Source organism: Mustela erminea, chromosome 5, assembly GCF_009829155.1.
Source record: "Mustela erminea isolate mMusErm1 chromosome 5, mMusErm1.Pri, whole genome shotgun sequence".
NCBI lineage: Eukaryota > Metazoa > Chordata > Mammalia > Carnivora > Mustelidae > Mustela > Mustela erminea.
The window spans coordinates 62,295,739-62,314,989 of record NC_045618.1 but is presented as its reverse complement, the minus strand read 5'-3'; the positions used below and the strand labels follow the sequence as shown (position 1 = coordinate 62,314,989).

The following is a 19,251-nucleotide window of genomic DNA, read 5'->3' as shown; positions in this document are numbered from 1 at the left end:
GCCATTCCTACAATTCTTCATTAAGCCTCAACTTTCCTTTTACATGCTTACCTTCTTGCTCACCCATAAACGCAGTGGGGAGGTCACCTTGGTGTGTGCTGGTTTCTGGGTGCTGCCCGCGAGCTAGGTTTAGGATGATATTATCCGGGCTGGTGAGTGCAGAGGGATGTCTGAAGTACACTTTGCCTCTGTCACGGGTGTCGTATGTGCAAAAGGGCTTGTGTCTGCCGTACATCCAAAGGATGAGTGTTTTCAGTGTCAGCAGAGAGCCTACGTGGTGGGATATGGCAGGGATAGCCCAGTATCTTGGCGCTCAAGGGTTCCGAGTGCAGGGGCGCCTGGCTGGCTCATTCTTAAGAGCATGCGGCTCTCCATCACGGGGTGGAGCTAGGGTCCCACATAGAATGAATGTCGAGATCACTTAACTAAATAAACTGTTTTTTAAAAAGGGGTGTGTGTGTGTCCAAGCGCCAAACTGGCAAACCCCAGAGGGGGTGGAGCCGGACCAGCGAGAGGCGTGGCTGGGGTGCGGGGCGGAAGCTCGAATCTGGCGGCGGCGGAAGGGCGGCCCTTGCGGGGCAAAATGGCGGCGCCCAGGAGGTCTTAGAGTAAGTAAGGGGCGACGCTGGAGGGACGGACTTCAGAGTTCCCTGGCTGAGGGCTGGCTACAGGGTATCCGGTTCCTTTGTGGGAACCTCCCCGAGTGTCTTTGCTCTACACTGGAGTGGCCTCGGCCTCTTTGGTGTGGAGATCCCGGCCCTCCATCCTCAAGCTGCATAAACTTGAGACTCGGTGATTTCTCTGTTGATGCGGGTGGTCCAGAAATGTCGGCGACCGCAGACCCCTAGGGGCAGGTGTCGGACCCGACAGTGTACAAGTCTTGTACTTCTTTGGTGAAATTTATTCCTAAGTGTTTTGCTCTTTTCTTTCTTTTTTTTTTTTTTTTTTTTTTTTTTTTAATTTGTTAGAGAGAGAGTGAGAGAGATACAGAGCGCAAGCACGGGCAGACAGGTGGCAGGCTAGAGGCAGAGGAAGAAGCAGGCTCCCTGCCGAGCAAGGAGCCCGATGTGGGACTCCATCCCAGGACGCTGGGATCATGACCTGAGCCGAAGGTAGCCGCTTAACCAACTGAGCCACCCAGGCGTCCCTATTTTGCTCTTTTTTTTTTTAATGATTTTTTTTTTTTAAGATTTTATTTATTTGTCAGAGAGAGAGCGAGCGAGAGCGAGCATAGGCAGACAGAGTGGAAGGCAGAGTCAGAGGGAGAAGCAGGCTCCCTGCGGAGCAAGGAGCCCGATGTGGGACTCGATCCCAGGACGCTGGGATCATGACCTGAGCCGAAGGCAGCTGCTTAACCAACTGAGCCACCCAGGCGTCCCTTTGCTCTTTTTGATGCGATTGTAAATGACATTATTTTTTAAATTTCATTTTTTGATTGTTCATTTTGCTGGTGTATAGAAATACAGATGATTTTAATATGTTGACCTTTTATAGCCCAAGTGTTGGTTGGTTGGTTTAATAATTTGAACACCTTTAGGCCAGGCATAGTCTCTCTAGTTTGATACAGAATCATTATTCCCTATCTGCCTGGCTCCTGATGTTATTTTTCTTAGATTCCCTACAGTTGTTCCTGAGACTTTTTATCATCCACAGATTGTAAACAATCTTCAGTTGGCAGTAAATATTATTAGGCTGATGACTTCAAGAAGGGCTAAACAGGGAGGGGGTGGCAATAAGGTATGAATGAGAAGGAATGAGTTGATGTGTCTTTTCTGATGCACAATAAAGAGAGTCAGGGTTCAGTTGCAGAGGGCACATCAACTTTATTGTTTGTAGGGTCGAATGAGAGGCAGTCCCCACACCAAAGCAGTACTGGAAAGAACTGCAAGAGAGCAACAGCTAGAGTGTCGAGATGCTGTCAAGACCAAAGCCAGGGGAGTCAGAGGTGGACCTGCTGCGCTTCCAGAGTCAGTTTCTTGCAACTGGTGCAGCTCCAGCAGTACAACTGGTGAAGAAAGGAAGTAGGGGAGGTGGCAACACTAACCTGGACCAGCCTCTGCTGCAGGACCATCGGGATGTGGTGACACTGGACAGTGAGTGGCTGTGGATGTGAGGCTGAGAAAGAGAGAGGGTGTGGCCTCAGGGTCCTCTCCCTTTCCCTGATGTGGCTGGATTTTTTTCCCCATCATTATTTCAAACACTGCATAACCTCTGTCGCTGCAGCCCCATTTGACATATGAAGAAACTGAGGTTCACAGAAGTTAAATATCTTGCCCAGGGTGACACAGCTTGAGCCAGGACCCCGCAGCAGCTGCCTTTCTTTCTTTGGTTTCCTCCTGCCCTCAGTCTCTTCCTGGGAAAGAATGACTATCCTCACATCCGGGGTTTTTTTCTTTCTCAGACCTCCCAGATTCGCCCCCAGCTTTGGTCCCTGCTCCCCCGAAGAGAGCTAGACCCAGCCCTGGCTGCCCCCTGCCTGAACATGAGGACCCTGAAGAGAGGCTGAACAGGCATGATCAGCACATCACTGCCGTCTTGACTAAGATTATTGTGCGTCTCACCCTGGTTGAGTGGGATGAGGCATCCTGGGGCAGTGAGGATATTGGGTGGGTGTGGTAAGCCGTATGAGTAGAGGGTGATTCAGAAAGGTGGGAATTTATCCCCCTGCAGTCAGTTTGGGGCTGCTTTAGAATCACTGTACCCAAAGAAGCAAGGTGCATTCATAACTCCCTAGAGAGATTCCGAGTCATACAGAATTGGGGCTAGTGGGATAGTGTTCAGCCTGGGGAAATCTCAGTATCTTCACTACATTGTGCTTTGTTGCTGCAGGAACGAGATACAAGTTCAGTGGCAGTGAACCTGCCTGTGCCCAGTGGTGTTGCTTTCCCCCCTGTGTTTCATCGCTCACAGGAGAGACAGGTAGGCAAGGTGCTTAGGTGGTATTTAGGAGACATTAGGTGATCCTCATAGTGCCTCTTCTTCAGGCAGATAATCTGAAAAATGATAAGCAGTTTCTCTTGTTAAGGCAGCACCATGCTAAGTACTTTGTACACATTACTTAATCCTCATAACAACCTTGTAAGGTAGGTAACATCATCCCCATTTTTCAGATGAGGACACTGAGACCCTGAAAAGATAAGTAACTTGTCCAACATCACATATCTAATAGGTAGAGGAACCAGAAATCCAACCCAAATTTGACAGACTTCAAGGCCTGTCCTCCTGTAGAGCCCTGCTTTTTCTGAGGACTAGGGTTGTGATCCTTGGAGACTAAGCAAGTTGTTTTATCTCTTTGTTCCAGTGGCCTTAGTGTAAAGAGGTTGAGAAGAAAAGGGGGTAGTGAGCCATCAGTCTTCTGAGTTTTCTTCTTGCCCCATAGGGGAAGTCTGCAACATCTGGTAAGAGAAGCATCTTTGCCCAAGAAATTGCAGCAAAGAGAACGTCTGAAACCAGTGTCCCACCAGTTAGAGAAGTGTCTACCCCAGATCCACCAGATGGTAAGCTGGGTTTGAAAAGACTTGAGCTTGGCCTTTTTGTAATACACAATCATAGAGTCACCTTAGGGTATAAGTCTACCCTGTGTCAAATATGAAGGCGTATTTAGATGGCATTTGAGCCATCTAAAGAGAAAGCTGTCCATTATCCCCACTTACCAGTGGCTTGGGTCTACATCCGGATCTTAAGTGCAGGGGAAATGCAGGCCATTATTCGACCCTAGACGAAAGGAAGGAGACAGAGGTGTTTGTCAGAGACTGTAAAATAAAGATGTAGGCTGGAATTCCTGTAATGATTTAATTAGCAAAAGAGCTGGGGGCAGGCTTCTGGAGGCAGACGGCTACCTGGACACCCAAGAAAAGAGTCAGAAAGTAGGATGTTTCTTAGGGAAATATCCCTCAGAAAGGGGAAAAATGAGTGGAGAGGTCTCTACCTAATCCAGCCTGTGTTTGTCTTACTGGGGGGTGGGAGGCTGGGCAAAGGGATGTCTCTGCTCTGTGCCTGGGAAATCTCTGGGGTCTCCATCTGTCTCCAGGACTAATGGGGTTAGGGAAGAGGGCCAGAAGGCCCAGCTGGGGCAAGGCAGTGAAACCGATGGTACACTTGTTCCAGGTGCTGCTTCCTGTGAAGCACTCACACCTCGGAAGCAGGGCTCCCAGCTTCCCTGGGGCAGCTGTGGCTTCCAGGGACCCCATCTGGTCACCGGGAAGGGGCTCGGGAGCAAGAATGCTGAGCAGGAAGCCCAGACCATCCATGAAGAGAATATAGCAAAACTGCACGCCATGGCCCCTGAGGAGATCCTGCGGGAGCAGCAGCAGTTGCTGGCTCAGCTCGGTATGGCACACCAGGCTTCCTGCCGGGCCGGGTCTCGGAAAGAACCACTACTCACTGATGAAGGCCTGCTGAGAGGGCCAGACCTTTTGCTGGGTATTTGAATGCATTATTTCATTCTGTCTTCAAATAGGTCCTGGAAGGTAGGTAGTATACTAGTATATACTAGTATTCGAGTCATTTACTTAGGAAAAAAACCCGAGCCTCAAAACTTGAAGAAATTCTCCTCTGGTCACATGACTGGTAAGGAGCACAGATGAGATATAAACCCAGGTGTCTCGGGTCTGACAGGCCCTGCTCTGAACCACTATATTGTGTATGCTGTACTACTCTAGGATACGTATGCTGTGTGATAGCTGCGCCCTCTCTAGCACAGCTGTGACATGTTCGTAGGATGCCCTACCTTCCTGGTTTCTGTTCACCCCCACAGTACCACTTGTACTTTGGGCTTGTCCCAAACTGTGTACTTAATGCCTTCATAGAACATACATAGATTAGGTTCCAGTAAATATTTGTGTGTAAATAAATTAGCTGAAAGCCAGAGAAATGGTTCCCTGAAATGCCTTCTCTTGGGCCCTAGTCAGCATTCATTCATTTATTCCACAGCCACCCCTTGGGCCTCTGACCTGGGGCCAAGCACAGGGGCGGGCAGGAACCTGGGTGGGCCAGAGGACTGAGAAGAATGGACAGAAAGGTGGGTGGGTAGGTCCTAGTGACAGGTATGGGTCATTGAGGTCCCAAGAGAACCCAGGGGGCTCAGGCCAGGTGTGGGAAGGGGCTTGTCCTGGCCTTGGCACCGGCAGAGAGGCAGTGTTCAGCAGGTTTCAGGTCTACAGGAGCTTGGGGAAGATCTGTCACCACTCACTCTCCCATTCTTTCCTCTAGATCCCAGCTTGGTTGCCTTCCTGAGGTCTCCCAGCCACACCCATGAGCAAGCAGGAGAGAAGACCACAGAGGAGCAGAGGCCAGGAGGACCCTCTGTTGAGGTCACTGGAGAGGAACCCATTGTGCCAACTTTTGCAAGTGAGCCCAGGCAGGAAGATGATCTGGATCCAGGAGCCCCAGGTTTGGACAAAAGGGGACATCTTTGGGGGAATAAAAGTAGAGGAAAGTATCCCTTCTTCTAGGCCTGGCATATGGGAAAAGAGAATCTTCTCTGTCCTTGCACATCTAACATTAATCTTCATTATTGTCTGGAAATCAGTCTTTATTTGTTGATATGTATGTTCTTTCTTCCTGTGCTTCCTGTTTTCTTGTCCTGTTAATGCTCCTTCTCTCCCTCCCCCAGTAAGTGGCAACAGGATGTGACGGCTGAACCCTCCCACAGCAGATCATCTCCACCCACCACCCATCCACCCCAGCTCTGGCTTTGTCCACCCCACAGTTTTCTGCCTCCGCTGTCCACGCTGAGGGGGGAGATGGCAGGGCCGGGGCAATGGGAGAAGAGGCTGACGCAAGTCTTAGGAACATGCCAGACCTAAAGCAGAAAGGCCAGTGGGAGCACTCATTTCCCAGGACCTGGATTATTTTATTAGTGATTAACAAAAGAAGAAATTAGATTATGAAAGCCAGGAAGCTCCTGCCGCTCGGTGAGCTCCAGGCCAGCTGAGCAGGTCAGGTGAGGGTTGGGGGAGAAAAAGGAGGGTTTCCCGGATGTGTGTTTCTGTATTTTGCCCCACAGAAGCAGGGTTGCTGCCCCTCAATGCCCCACTCCCCTGCTTCTTTAGAAGGTCAGTACTGGGGGCGCCTGGGTGGCTCAGTGGGTTAAAACCTCTGCCTTCGGCTCAGGTCATGATGCCAGGGTCCTGGGATCGAGCCCCGCATCAGGCTCTCTGCTCAGCAGGAAGCCTGCTTCCTCCTCTCTCTCTGCCTACCTGTGATCTCTGTCAAATAAATGAATTAAAAAAAAAAAAAAAAGGTCAGTACTAGACAGTAGAGAACTGTGTTTTCCTTGATATATATGGTCCTCCCTTCCTCCTTTGCTCCATCTCTCTCCTTTTCTTTACCTCGTCTCTTTCTCTTGCCCCTCCCAGCAAGTACTTGGGGTCAGCAAAGGGTAGAGCCCAGGCCTGGATGTGTTCTGCCATATCTGAGATATTTGCCCAGTTCCTGAGAGTTCCAGCCCCTGGGCTGTGCCACTTAACTCTAGTTAAAGGCAGTAGCTGCCAGACCCTTGGGCAGAGGTAGGTGTGGCAGCTGCGGGGTAATGGCTGGGACAGCTGAGCTCCTTAGAGAATATCGCTCCACTTCCATCTTCCTAGCTCTGGCCCTGCCTGTGACCCCCGACAAAGAATGGGTGCACATGGACACCGTGGAGCTGGAGAAGCTGCACTGGACCCAGGATCTGCCTCCGCTCCGGAAGAAGCGGACGCAGGAGGTGAGGAGGGCCGGCCAGCCTACGAGGCGGGGAGCAGGCTGGGAGTGGCCGTGGAAGCCCTACCCATTGGGACCACATCACTTGTTCTTTCTCCCATGCTCTTGCACCCAAACTCAGGCCCTTTTCCAAATCCCTGGAGCTTGAGGAACATGTCTCCTTTGCAGTCCTCCTCCTCTCCCATCACCCTGCCTGTCCCCTGGTAGGGTGAGGAGTGGGTGTAGGGAAGTTGCTGTGTCCCCAGCCTACAGTCTTCTTTCTCTTCCCATTAGAGGATGCAAGCCCGATTTAATCTTCAGGGAGAGCTCCTGGCCCCCGACGTGGACCTGCCCACCCATCTGGGGCTACACCACCATGGAGAAGAGGCAGAGGTGAGGCATGGGCCCAGGGAGGATTGGGCAGTTCTCAGCAAGTGCCTTTATCCGCCGTATGGAAGGGGACCTCTGGTCACTTGCCTTGGGCCTTCTCTAGCCTGTTCCATTTCATGGCCTTGCTGTCCGTAGATTCTTTTTTTTTTTTTTTTTTTTTAAAGATTTTATTTATTTATTTGACAGAGAGAGATCACAAGTAGGCAGAGAGGCAGGCAGAGAGAGAGGAGGAAGCAGGCTCCCTGCTGAGCAGAGAGCCCGATGTGGGACTCCATCTCAGGACCCTGAGATCATGACCCGAGCCGAAGGCAGCGGCTTAACCCACTGAGCCACCCAGGCGCCCTGTCCGTAGATTCTTAAGCTCAAAATGTTTCTCCTCTTCCCTTCACATTCCAGTCTTGCCCAAACTTGCCAGTTTTATGTCTGTCACCTCCCCTGGTGCTTTCTACAGAAGAGGCTTGCTTCCTCTTAACTGTTTGGTCACCATGTCTTCCCATCCAGCCCTCACGGGGCGGCCATACTGATTCCCTCTGGGCCAGCCCAGGCCACACCTTGCCTTGGAAAGTTTCCTGGCTCCCTTCTGCCCACAGAATAGTCTTGGCTCATTAGCCTGGCGAGGCAGCCCTTCAATAGTGTCTGCCTGCTGACCCTCTAGCTCTGCCTTCTCACTCCCGCCTCACCGCTGTGGTGCTCTCTCCCCCAAATACAGAGTGTGCTCAGGGACCTCCGGGCTCAGGGCTCCAGGCATTGGAAGCTCCCTCTACCCACTGAGACAACACCACTTTTCCACATCCCCCCCCCTTTTTTTTTTTTAATTTTATTCATTCATTTGACAGATCACAAGTAGGCAGAGAGGCAGGCAGAGAGAGAGGAGGAAGCTGGCTCCCCGCTGAGCAGAGTCTGATGCAGGGCTCGATCCCAGGACCCTGAGATCATGACCTGAGCCGAAGGCAGAGGCTTAACCCACTGAGCCACCCAGGCGCCCCCACATCCCCCCTTTCTCTCTCTCCTATTCCCTTGTTGCAAGTTAAACACAGATTGCTGCATTTCTCCCTGTCTGCTTTATGCCATGGTTACTTATGTGCAAATCTTACCTTCTTTACCAGTTTCTCTCCATGGAGAGAAGAGGCAAGAGATAACCACTTACTTAACTTTGTCTTCCCCTTGACAACTAATGCAGTGCCTAGGAATATAGGGGTTTCTGTTTATTGTTTGGGGGTTGCTGCCCCGTGGGTTGGCTTCTTCTGACCTCTTGTCCTTGCCCCAGAGAGCAGGGTACTCCCTGCAGGAGCTCTTCCACCTGACGCGCAGCCAGGTGTCCCAGCAGAGAGCATTAGCGCTGCACGTGTTGGCCCAGGTCATCGGCAGGGTGAGTGGACTGCCCGCCCGGTCCTGCCTGCCCCCATGCCTCGCCCCCTAACCCCGACCTTAGACTTCCCCACCTCCTTTTTATTTGACCCCAGGAGCCCATATAGCAGCTCTCCCTGAGGGCAGACTGGGAATGGGACAAACCCAGGATCATCGGTGGGCAAGTGTAGGGCTTAGGACAAAGACTCTATAACTTCAGCATCTTCAGCCAGGTATTTCCCTGCCCCCCAGGCCCAGGCTGGTGAGTTCGGGGACCGGCTAGTGGGCAGTGTCCTGCGCCTCCTTTTGGATGCTGGTTTCCTCTTCCTGCTGCGCTTCTCCCTGGATGACAGAGTGGATGGAGTCATTGCAGCTGCCGTCCGGGCTCTTCGGGCTCTGCTGGTGGCTCCTGGAGATGAGGTGCACAGGGATAGACATGGAGCTTAGAGACATCAGGGTCCCTACCCCCTGCTCCTGCGCACACCCCCACTGCAAAGCCTTTGCCCGGCAGAGCAGAGAAGGGGATGGCAGCGGCACTGTCTTCTCCTAAGAGCCCCTACACCCAACAGCCTTGTTTTCTTTTCTTAGTGCAAGGCTTCTGCTGACTACTCCTAGGCCCTTTTGGGGCCTGACTCCTTCTTCTTCTTCCCACCCCCTTCTCTTCCCTATGGCAGGAGCTCCTTGACAGCACCTTCTCCTGGTACCGTGGAGCTTTGGTGTTCCCTCTGATGCCCAGCCAGGAAGACGACGATGAGGATGAAGATGAAGAGCCTCCAGCAGAGAAAATAAAAAGGAAGAGCCCTGAGCAAGGAAACCGGCCTCCATCTGACCTGGCTCGACACGATGTCATCAAGGTAAAGATGCTGGGCAGTTGCACCTGTCCCCCAACCTTGAGGGCGAGCACGTCTTTTGGGGATGGGGGTTGGTGCAGAAAGAGAGAATCCAAGCAGGCTCCATGACCAGAGGAGAGCAGAAAGAGAGAATCCAAGCAGGCTTCATGACCAGAGGAGAGTCCAACATGGGGCTCGATCCCACAACCCTGAGTTCATGACCTGAAGTCAAGAGTTGGACACTCAACAGACTGCTCCACATCAGTGCCCCCACAGGGCAAGCACATCTTGGGCAAGAATGGTCATCGGGGCTTGGGGCCCAGCTGTGTGTGGCATTGGGTTTATCTCTGATCACCAGGGGCTTCTGGCTACCAACTTGCTGCCTCGGCTGCGCTACTTGCTAGAGGTCACCTGCCCAGCACCTTCTGTGGTTCTTGACATCCTAGCTGTGCTCATCCGTCTGGCCCGGCATTCCCTGGAGTCAGCCACAAGGGTGAGAAAGAGGAGAGGAGACGGGGAATGGGCAAAGAGCCTAGCTGGGCCTGGCCCTGACCCTCAGCCTCCCTGCCTCCCTTTTCTTCCTCTTCTCCACAGGTCCTAGAGTGCCCTCGGCTAATAGAGACCGTGGTTCGGGAGTTCCTGCCCACCAGCTGGTACCCCGTGAGAGCGGGGCCTGCCCCCAGCCTACACAGAGTGCCCTGTGCCGCTGCCATGAAACTGCTTCGTGTCCTGGCCTCGGCTGGTAGGAACATCGCTGCCCGACTGGTGAGCAGGACGAAGGTGCAGAGATAAAGGGCTGATGACAGGGCTGGGCTGAGGGCTAAGCATGGCCTCTGGGCTCTGGGTAACTGGCTCATGCCATCTTCTTCTTCTTCACCTCTGATCCAGTTGCTCTGAAATGCAATAGGAACCACCAGCCGGAAACCTAGTCACTTGGAATCTAGTGTATTCTCTAGGCCCACTGTACTTTCATTACCTAAAAGGCTCCCTCTTCCCTGACCAGGAGAGCCACGTAGAGATGGGCAGCCATCACCCATAGCCTAGTCGCCCTAGAAAAGGTGTCTAGCAAGTGCTTGCTAGAAAGAAGGAGGGGAGGGAGGGATGGCTGAGGTAGTTTCATCCTGGCCCAGAGCAAAGACCCCGTGGTACAGGAGGGGCCTGGAACAGGGCTGAATTGAGCCCATCGCCATAGCAAGAGAACCTGAGGCTGCTTGGGCCCGCAGCTGAATGGGATGCCAGACTCTGCCCTCTCGCCCTCAGCTGAGCAGCTTTGATCTTCGGAGCCGCCTGAGCCGCTTTCTAGCAGAGGCTCCCCAGGAAATGGCCTTGCCCCTAGAGGAAGCTGAGGCTCTAAGCAGCGAGGCCTTCCGTCTGTGGGCTGTGGCTGCCTCCTATGGCCAAGGTGCTGACCTTTACAGGTGAGGAGAGATGGGAAGAGGCTCCCTTGTAGACCCTTCCAGTTGTGCACTCGGGCCTAATCTGATGGCCCAGCCTTGCTCAATGAGTCCAGCTCATAAGGATGCTGAGAAAGAGGAGGAGGGGATTCTGGGAGGAACGAAGGAAGCCTGGGGGCCAGGACTAGCCAGGGGACAGTAGAACAAAGCTGAGGTAACCATATTCTGTGCACGAGAGCCTCGGTAGCTTGGTGAAATCCGATTTAAATCCCCTGTTGGGAGGAAGCCTGAAAGGTCTACCTCCTTTCCTTTGGCCCCCAGCCTTCCTTCCCTCTGAAGCCTTCCACAAGTACCCATCTGGGGCCTCTGCCTCCGGAACCACCTTAACCAGCCTGCAGATCCCTGGGGGAGCACCCTGCCTTGTGTCTCCTGTTTTCCCATGCAGGGTCTTCATACACTGATGGATAATAACTGTTCTCTCCCAGGGAGCTGTACCCAGTACTGATGCGGGCCCTGCAGGCCGTGCCAGAGGAACTCAGCACACAGCCTGCTCGGCCCTTGTCCATGCAGCGGATAGCGTCCTTGCTCACTCTCCTTGCCCAGCTGACCCTGGCCACCAGCAGCACCACCCCTGAACCCAGCAGGTGGGTTATAGATAGCTCTGAGCTCCAAAATGGGAGAAGCACTCCTTCAGAGGGAGAAGGTGGGTAGAGCTTATGGGGGCCTCGAGGCATCCAGACCTTCACTGTGACCCCTTTTGGCACTCCTGTAGTGACAGTGCTGGGGCCAGTGTGTCGGCCACCCCTTCCTCAATCACTTGGACACAGGTGTCCGGGCTCCAGCCTCTTGTGGAGCCCTGTCTAAGACAGACCTTGAAGTTGCTGCCCAGACCTGAGATGTGGCAGGCCCTGGGCCCAGTGCCCACTGCCTGCTTGCTCTTCTTGGATGCATACTACCAGGCCTGGAGCCAGCAGGTGAGTGTGGCCTGCCAACCTTTCTCTTTGCCCTGCATGCCTGCCTCTGTCTTTACACACCACCCTCCATCTCCCTCTCTGTTTCTACCTCTCCACCCCTCCTTCCCCATTCTGCTTTTTCCTGCTCTCCGTGTTCTTCCTCCCACCTTTCTTCCTTTTTCCCCCTCCACATCCGTTGGAGCTACAAAGGAGCTGTGTTGGTGGGATCAGAGACCCCCAAGCAGCAGCTCTGTCTCCCTGGAGGAAGACAGTGGGTGTTGCGACAACCTCGGGGTCTTTTCTCTCCAGAGGGTCAGAAGGCAGAAGCCTCCAAACACTTGACTCTTGGGCTCTTATAGTAATGGGCTTGGCCTGGGGACCCAGGGTCTAGGAGAACGGGTGTCTTGGGCTCTTAGCTCAGTGAGCTCCTTGGTCCCCCAGCCAAGCCTGTGCCCAGGGGATTGGCTACAGGATATGGAGCGCCTGTCAGAGAGCCTGCTGTTACCCTTGCTGCACACACCCACTCTGGGCAGCCTGTGGGATTCTCTTCGGTATGTACTGTATGTGGGGGTGGAGGTTGGGAAGTGGGGGTAAGGGGGAGGATTATGTACTTTTGGGTATGTACTGTGGGGGGGGGGTGTTGGGAAGTGGGAGCAGCGGGGAGGAGGCAGCTTCTTTCCCTGTGGGACTCCTGGGTCCAGCTCCCTCATCCATCCCAAATAGAACCTCTCAGCCAGAAGAACCCTGACTCCCTCGCAGGCAGCACTTGAGGGCTCTGAGGAGTGTGGGTACTGGTCCATATAGCCAGGTTCTTGCTGGGCTTGGTGGCAGACCAAGCAGCTCTTTCCTGGCCTGGCACACATCAGGCCAGAGCCCTCTCAGCTCCTTCATTCTGCCTCCAGGAGCTGCTCCCCTCTCTGCAACCCGCAGTTCTGTGTTCGGGCCCCTGAAGCTCTCCCCAGCCTCGTGTCACTGGGCAGCACAGGAGGCCGCCTCTCTCTCAGTTTGGCTGGCTCAGCCTCACCGTTCCCGTTCCTCACTGCCCTTCTCTGTCTTTTCAACACCTTGGCCCGGATCCACAAGGGGCTGTGTGACCAGGTGAGACCTAGGCGCCTGGTTTGGGGTCAGGCAGGGCGGTGAGGGGCATGGAGTGGCTATACGGGAAGAGTCAAAACAAAAGGTACCACTGGGGGAAGGGAGGTCTCTCCTGCCAGCCCCCATTTCTGTGAGTTTGTCTGGGGAAGGGGCAGCCGCCTGAGGAACCCCAGGAAAGATCAAAGTCCCTTCAGAACTGTTTCTTTCCTTTAGCTGGCTGCCATATTGGCCGCCCCGGGACTCCAGAACTACTTCCTCCAGTGTTTGGCTCCCATGGCCGCCCCACACCTCACGCCCTTCTCTGCGTGGGCCTTGCGCCACGAGTACCACCTGCAGTACCTGGCACTCATCCTGGCACAGAAAGCGGTAGGTACAGCCCAATCCTCCGTACCGCTGTCCTTCCCCCCACCTCCCATTAACCACTACCCCTCCCCACCTTCTTTGGAGCCTGTGCTGCTTCTGGCAGTCCATGCACACCCTCCTCTGCTCTAGACATGCCTATGATCTGGGTAGCTATCCTCTGTGCACGTGTCCTCACATCTCTCTGTTCTGTCCCTCTCATACCCCGCTTCTCTGTTCGTAGGCAACAGTCCAGCCAGATCTGGCCATCAACACTGCCCTCCATCACAGTCTGGTCTTGGCCTTGCTGAGCCGACTGCTGCCCGGAAGTGAGCACCTTGCCCATGAGCTCCTGCTGAGCTGTGTATTCCGTCTGGAGTTCCTCCCGTGAGTCCAGGCTTGGTGACATCAACTCGGCCCTTTCAGAGGCTGCTGTGGGTGTTGACGAAGCAGCCCTGAATATGGAGCCAGGGGCCCTGGGTTTAATCCCCTTTCTTCGTGGATTGTGCTCTCCGTGTCAGAGCTTCTGTTTCTCGTCAGTAAAGTGGGATGAAGATACCCACGCTAGAGAATAACTGAGATTCCCGTATGACCGCTCAGCTAAGAAGTGGCGTATAAACAAGCTGTACACACGTAACAGCTAATGGGGACCGAGTGCTTACTCTGTACCTGGCCACTTCTTAAGTACTTCTCTTGTGTTTTTCCTGTACTATGCGATAGGTACTGTTATCCCCATTTTACTGTGAGGAAACTGAGGCACAGAGAAGCCCCGTTAGCCTGTCCCTAGGCAGTGGACTCTGATGCCCACCCTCTTAATTACTGCATGCACTACATAGAAAGTGATTAGGGAACAGGGAAGAGCAGGATTGACCTGGAACCTCTGGGAAGCCCTGGAGAGCTGGCATGGTGTCCAGAGCACTGTGGTTCAAGCGGTCACTTTGGGCTTTTGGGTTCTATTGCAGGGAAAGAGCATCAGGGGGTCTGGAGGCAGCTGACTTCTCTGACCGGCTGTCCTTAGGGAACAACAAGGACTCGGGGTGTGGGCGAGGCGCTCTGCTGGCTCAGGCCTGCCAGGACCTCCCCAGCATCCGCAGCTGCTACCTGACCCACTGTTCACTGGCCCGAGCCAGCCTGCTAGCCTCGCAGGCCTCATACCGAGGGGAGCTGCAGCGAGTCCCCGGCCTGCTGCTCCCTGTGCCGAAGGAGCCGCTGCTGCCCACCGACTGGCCTTTCCTGCCACTGATCCACCTCTACCACCAGGCCGCAGACACTTCCCTGGGGCTCCCTCCTGCTGACACTATAGGCACGGCTCTGCGGGCTCTGCAGTGGGTGCTGGTCCTGGAGAGCTGGCGCCCTCAGGCCCTCTGGGCCGTGCCTCCCGCCGCCCGCCTGGCACGGCTCATGTGTGTGTTCCTCGTGGACAGTGAACTATTCCGGGAGACCCCAGTACAACATCTGGTGGCCGCGCTCCTGGCCCGGCTCTGCCAGCCTCAAGTTCTGCTGGACCTCAAGCTGGATTGCCCACTTCCTGGCCTGGCGTCTTTCCCTGACCTCTATGCCAGCTTCCTGGAGCACTTTGAGGCTGTCTCTTATGGGGACCACCTCTTTGGAGCCCTGGTGCTCCTTCCCCTGCAGCGCCGGTTCAGCGTCACTCTGCGCCTTGCCCTCTTTGGGGAGCATGTGGGAGCCTTGCGAGCTCTGGGCCTGCCTCTGACCCAGGTACTTTCTCAGGCCAGCAGAACCTGCTGTGGCCTTCCTGTGCTGGGCCTGGGAGGGAGTCCTGAGCAGTGGGGAGCTTTGGTGGTCCTCAGGTTCCTTACCTTCTGGGGAATTTTGACGAGATTAACAGAATCATGGAAAGGCTTTAAAAGGGTATCTGGCATATAGGATGTATTGGTTATTATTAGCAAGCCACAATCTAGTTGAGAGACATAGTAAAACCTAACAGTTCTAAGTTATTCACATTTTAGATGTTAGGTCAGGATTCAGGAAAGGAAAAGATCAAAGTTGGCTTCCCATAAGGAGAAAGCTTTGGGGAAGAAGCAGGGATTGACTTGGGTACTGAAGGATGGGTAGAATTTTATGTTGGGGATAAGGATAGTATGTCCCTAGTGGAACACCATCAGCAAAAGCTCAGAGGCAGGAAAGAATATAACAGGGTGGGAAGGAGGAGGAGCCAAATTTCAGTTTAGGAACTTCTTGGAAACAAGCCTAATAAAGTCTTAGAGAGCCTCAAAAATCAGACTAAATGGTTAAACTTGTATAAGCTGTAGAGAGTTAACTTTCTTAAGGTTTGGGGTTTTTTTTCTTTATAACTTATTCTGGTAAACTTAAAATATAAATATTTTAATAAATACACTTATATATAAAATAAGTCTTTTATATAAAGAACTAAAGAAAAAACAAAAATTTTTTTAAAGATTTTTATTTATTTGAGAGAGAGATTACAAGTAGGCAGAGAGGCAGGGAGAGAGAGAGAGGAGGAAGCAGGCTCCCTGCTGAGCAGAGAGCCCGGTGCGGGGCTCGATCCTAGGACCCTGGGATCACAACCTGAGCTGAAGGCAGAGGCTCAACCCACTGAGCAACCCAGGCACCCCGAAAACTTAAAATATTTTTAAGAATTAAAAAAAAACAGGGGCACCTGGGTGGCTCAGTGGGTTAAAGCCTCTGCCTTCAGCTCAGGTCATGATCCCAGGGTCCTGGGATCAAGCCCCGAATCAGGTCATGATCCCAGGGTCCTGGAATCGAGCCTGGCATTGGGCTCTCTGCTCAGCAGGGAGCCTACTTCCATTCCCCTCTTTGCCTGCCTCTCTGCCTACTTGTGCTCTGTCAAATAAATAATAAAAATAAAATCTTAAAAAAAAAAAAAAAGACCCACACTGGGCTCCCTGCTCAGTGGGGAATCTGCTGCTCCCTCTGCCCTTCCCAGCGACAGTGGTTTTCTAATTTTTTGCTATTTGAAGTAACACTATGATAAACACCACTGGATATAAACTTTATCTCTTTCTCTCATAATCATGTCTTTTTTTTTTTTTTTTAAGATTTTATTTACTCATTTGTCAGAGCACAAGCAGGGGGAACCAGAGAGGGAGAAGCAGACTCCCCACTGAGCAAGGAGCAAGGAGCCCGATGTGGGACTTGATTCCAGGACCCTAGGATCCTGAGCTGAAGGCAGACACTTAACCAACTGAGCCATCCAGGCATCCCTCCTTTTTTTTTTTTTTTTTTAAAGATTTTATTCTTTAAAATAATCTCTTCACCCAATGTAGGGCTCGAACTCACAACCCCAAGATCAAGTATTGCATGCTGTACTGAGTGAGCCACCCAGGTGCCCTTCTCATAATCATTTCTGCATGGAATTGAGAGTGATTTTTTTAGAGAGTCACTGGTCCAAAGAAAAGGAACTTTAGAGGGGTGCCTGGATGGCTCAGTGGGTTAAAGCCTCTGCCTTCGGCTTAGGTCATGATCCCAGGGTCCTGGGATTGAGCCCCACGTCGGGCTCTCTGCTCGGCAGGGAGCCTGCATCCTCCCCTCTCTCTCTCTCTGCCTCTCTGCCCACTTGTGATCTCTGTCTGTCAAATAAATAAAATCTTTAAAAAAAAAAAAAAGGAACTTTAGAAAGGTTTCATAATAAAATTGAGCAGTTGAATATGAAAGTTTTGCAAGTTTAATTTTAAGCAGATTAAACAAGTAGTGGTAGGCAGTAGAAATTTACTACTGCTTCCCAATTTCGCAGTTTCCCCTACTTCCCAGCTCTTCAGTCTTTAACCTCCGTTCTTATGCTAGACAGGAATGAATGTCTGTCCAGGGCCTTATCTCTGCCTCACGATTTGGCTCAGGTGACCATCAGGCCTCCACCCTGTTGTCCCATGATAAACATTCCCACTGTCAGCAGGTCTCATTCCCCCTGTCACAGCTGCCTGTGTCCTTGGAGTGCTATACAGAGCCTCCCGAAGACAACCTGGCCCTTCTTCAGCTCTACTTCCGGGCTCTGGTTACTGGTGCCCTCTCTCCACGTTGGTGCCCTGTGCTCTATGCTGTGGCCATGGCTCATGTCAACAGCTTCATCTTCTCCCAGGACCCCAAGAGCTCAGTAAGTTAACATCCCCATCACCAGAGGGTGTAAGAGAGACTGCAGCTGAGCTGCCTCCGGGTCAGCTGAGGAGGAGATGAGGGTTGGATGAGGGCAGTGATGGGTGTCAGCCCTGGGCTCAGTGCCATCTCTCCCTCCCTGTTCTGCCTCTAGGAGGAGGTCAAGGCTGCCCGCAGAAGCATGCTGCAGAAAACTTGGCTGCTGGCAGATGAGGTAGGATGGCGCACATCCTGGATGGGGGGAAATAGTAGGTCTTGGGGACAGAGATCTCAACAGGATCTCAGTAGATACTTCATAAAATTTCTTCCCTTTTTGCAGGGTCTCCGGCAGCACCTTCTCCACTATAAGCTCCCTAATTCTGCCCTCCCAGAAGGCTTTGAGCTCTATCCCCAGTTGCCCCCTCTGCGTCAGCAGTACCTCCAGCGACTGACCTCAGGGACGCTCCAAAATGGGGTATCCAAGGCCTAGTACAGTTGCTACAGATGGAGACTTGGATACATTCTCCTGGGGTTCACCAATACGTGCCTGGCCAAACAAAAGGATTTTGTGTCCTTATGGGTGCACAAGAGACAAAGGAACAGAAGGTTTGCCTTCCTGGAAGCAGGCCATTGGAGCTTTTTTGGAGCAGGGTGAGCCCTACCATTATATACTGTTGTGTGAAGCTCAGGATCTGGGCCTTCTGAGGGTCTGTACTGTGAGTGATATATGAATGCTGTAGATGTGTACTGAAATAAAAAATTTTTGTATCTCCTAGGAATCTGATTTGGACTAATTTCAGACATGTTAGTTCAGGATTAGTATGGAGGGATGGACTGTCCCAGAGGAGAAGCAGGACTTCTGTGAGAGATGGGGAAGTAAAAACTAAGTCCACATCTGGGACAACTAAAATGTGGGTCCCAGTTCCGGAGGCAAGCCAGGCCAGACCAATTCTCTTAGGAAGGGGTACTACCTTTTTTTTTTTTTTTTTTTTTTTTTAATTTGACAGACACAGAAAGAGGGAACACAAGCGGGGGGGGGGGGAGTGGGAGGGAGAAGCAGGCACCCTGCTGAGCAAGGAGCCTGATGTGGGGCTTGATCCCAGAACCCTGGGATCATGACCTCATCCAAAGGCAGATGCCCAATGACTAAGCTATCCAGGTGCCCCAGGAAGGGGTACTTCTTAAAGGACTCCCAGCAGTCCATTTGGAGTAGAAGTATCCTTAGTGAGGTCAGCATCTTACCTCCATATGGTCCATTAACTGCTATCCTGAGATATGAAGAAAGCAAAAACCAGACTGTGCAATAGTTGTCTGTCTTAATCCGTTGGGGCTGCTGTAACAGAATACCATAGACTGGATGCCTTATAAACAACAGAAGTTCATTTCTAACATTTCTGGAGGCTGGGAAGTCCAAAATCAAGGTGCTGGCACAGTTGGTCTCCAGTGACGGCCCACTCCCTGGTTCGTGGACAGCCATCACATGGTTGAAGGGACCTGGGAGTCCTCTGCGGCTTCTTTAATAAAGACACCCATGAGGGTGGCACCCTTATGACCCAATCACTTTCTAGAGGCCTTGCCTCCAGATACCCTCACACTGGGTATTAGAGTTCAACATATGAATTTGGTTGGAGGAGGGGGGAGTGGACACAGTCTATAGTTCTGTCCTACAACTCCCCCTCCATTGTGGACTTCAGTGGTACCAGGGAAGGAAGAGCTGGGAAGGAGTGGATCACCATGAACTCTGGTTCATTGGTTCATCTCTTTTGGTACAGTTTTTTGGTTTTCTGTCTAAATTCTAACACTTAAGCTTTCTTACAGTGTCATTTTCTGTGTGGGATCCCCCATGTTTACAGGTCATTGGAGTGAGTGCAGTGTGCCCTGTCAGTAGGTAGAGAGAACCACTTCCCATGAACAGAGCTGCTGGACACAGAATAATACAATAGGTTTTATAAGCAACTACTGCGTCTGCAAACAGATTGGTCCCCAAACCCATGTGACAAAAATTGTGGGAAGAATGTGTTAAAACACACTGCCCAGCCCTTCACTGATGTTTCTGATTCAGTGGATCTAGGGTGAAACCCAAGAATTTGCATCTCTAACAGATTTCCAGGTGGTGCTGATGGGGCTATCCAGGCCCTAACACAATTGGAGAAC

General features: G+C 52.3%; 1 protein-coding gene across 3 annotated transcripts; it reads left to right on the top strand.

Annotated features, from left to right (window-relative positions):
• Positions 1 to 500: 500 nt before the first annotated feature.
• On the top strand, positions 501 to 17,822 carry RPAP1 (RNA polymerase II associated protein 1). 3 transcript variants are annotated; one of them, XM_032343351.1, is made up of 25 exons: positions 501 to 608; positions 1,837 to 2,093; positions 2,402 to 2,550; positions 2,830 to 2,919; positions 3,380 to 3,497; positions 4,108 to 4,329; positions 5,212 to 5,391; positions 6,588 to 6,703; positions 6,973 to 7,071; positions 8,336 to 8,437; positions 8,668 to 8,835; positions 9,090 to 9,269; positions 9,604 to 9,738; positions 9,840 to 10,010; positions 10,506 to 10,663; positions 11,125 to 11,283; positions 11,412 to 11,613; positions 12,034 to 12,143; positions 12,495 to 12,690; positions 12,901 to 13,053; positions 13,271 to 13,413; positions 13,989 to 14,745; positions 16,943 to 17,119; positions 17,273 to 17,332; positions 17,438 to 17,822. In XM_032343351.1, the coding sequence occupies exons 2-25, from the start codon at positions 1,913 to 1,915 to the stop codon at positions 17,585 to 17,587; spliced, it is 4,176 nt and encodes a 1,391-aa protein (XP_032199242.1). In that variant the 5' UTR covers positions 501 to 608; positions 1,837 to 1,912; the 3' UTR covers positions 17,588 to 17,822. The 3 variants fall into 3 exon arrangements, with proteins under 3 accessions (XP_032199242.1, XP_032199241.1, XP_032199243.1); XM_032343350.1 differs by having other exon boundaries at positions 16,866 to 17,119; XM_032343352.1 differs by lacking the exons at positions 17,273 to 17,332; positions 17,438 to 17,822 and having other exon boundaries at positions 16,866 to 17,123.
• The last annotated feature ends 1,429 nt before the right edge of the window (positions 17,823 to 19,251 follow it).

Bases quoted from the DNA above. Each gene is read 5' to 3' on its own strand.
- RPAP1 (XM_032343350.1), top strand. From the start codon at position 1,913: ATGCTGTCAAGACCAAAGCCAGGGGAGTCAGAGGTGGACCTGCTGCGC. The intron at 2,094-2,401 runs GTGAGTGGCTGT...TTTCTTTCTCAG, and splicing joins GGATGTGGTGACACTGGACA to ACCTCCCAGATTCGCCCCCA. The intron at 3,498-4,107 runs GTAAGCTGGGTT...CACTTGTTCCAG, and splicing joins TACCCCAGATCCACCAGATG to GTGCTGCTTCCTGTGAAGCA.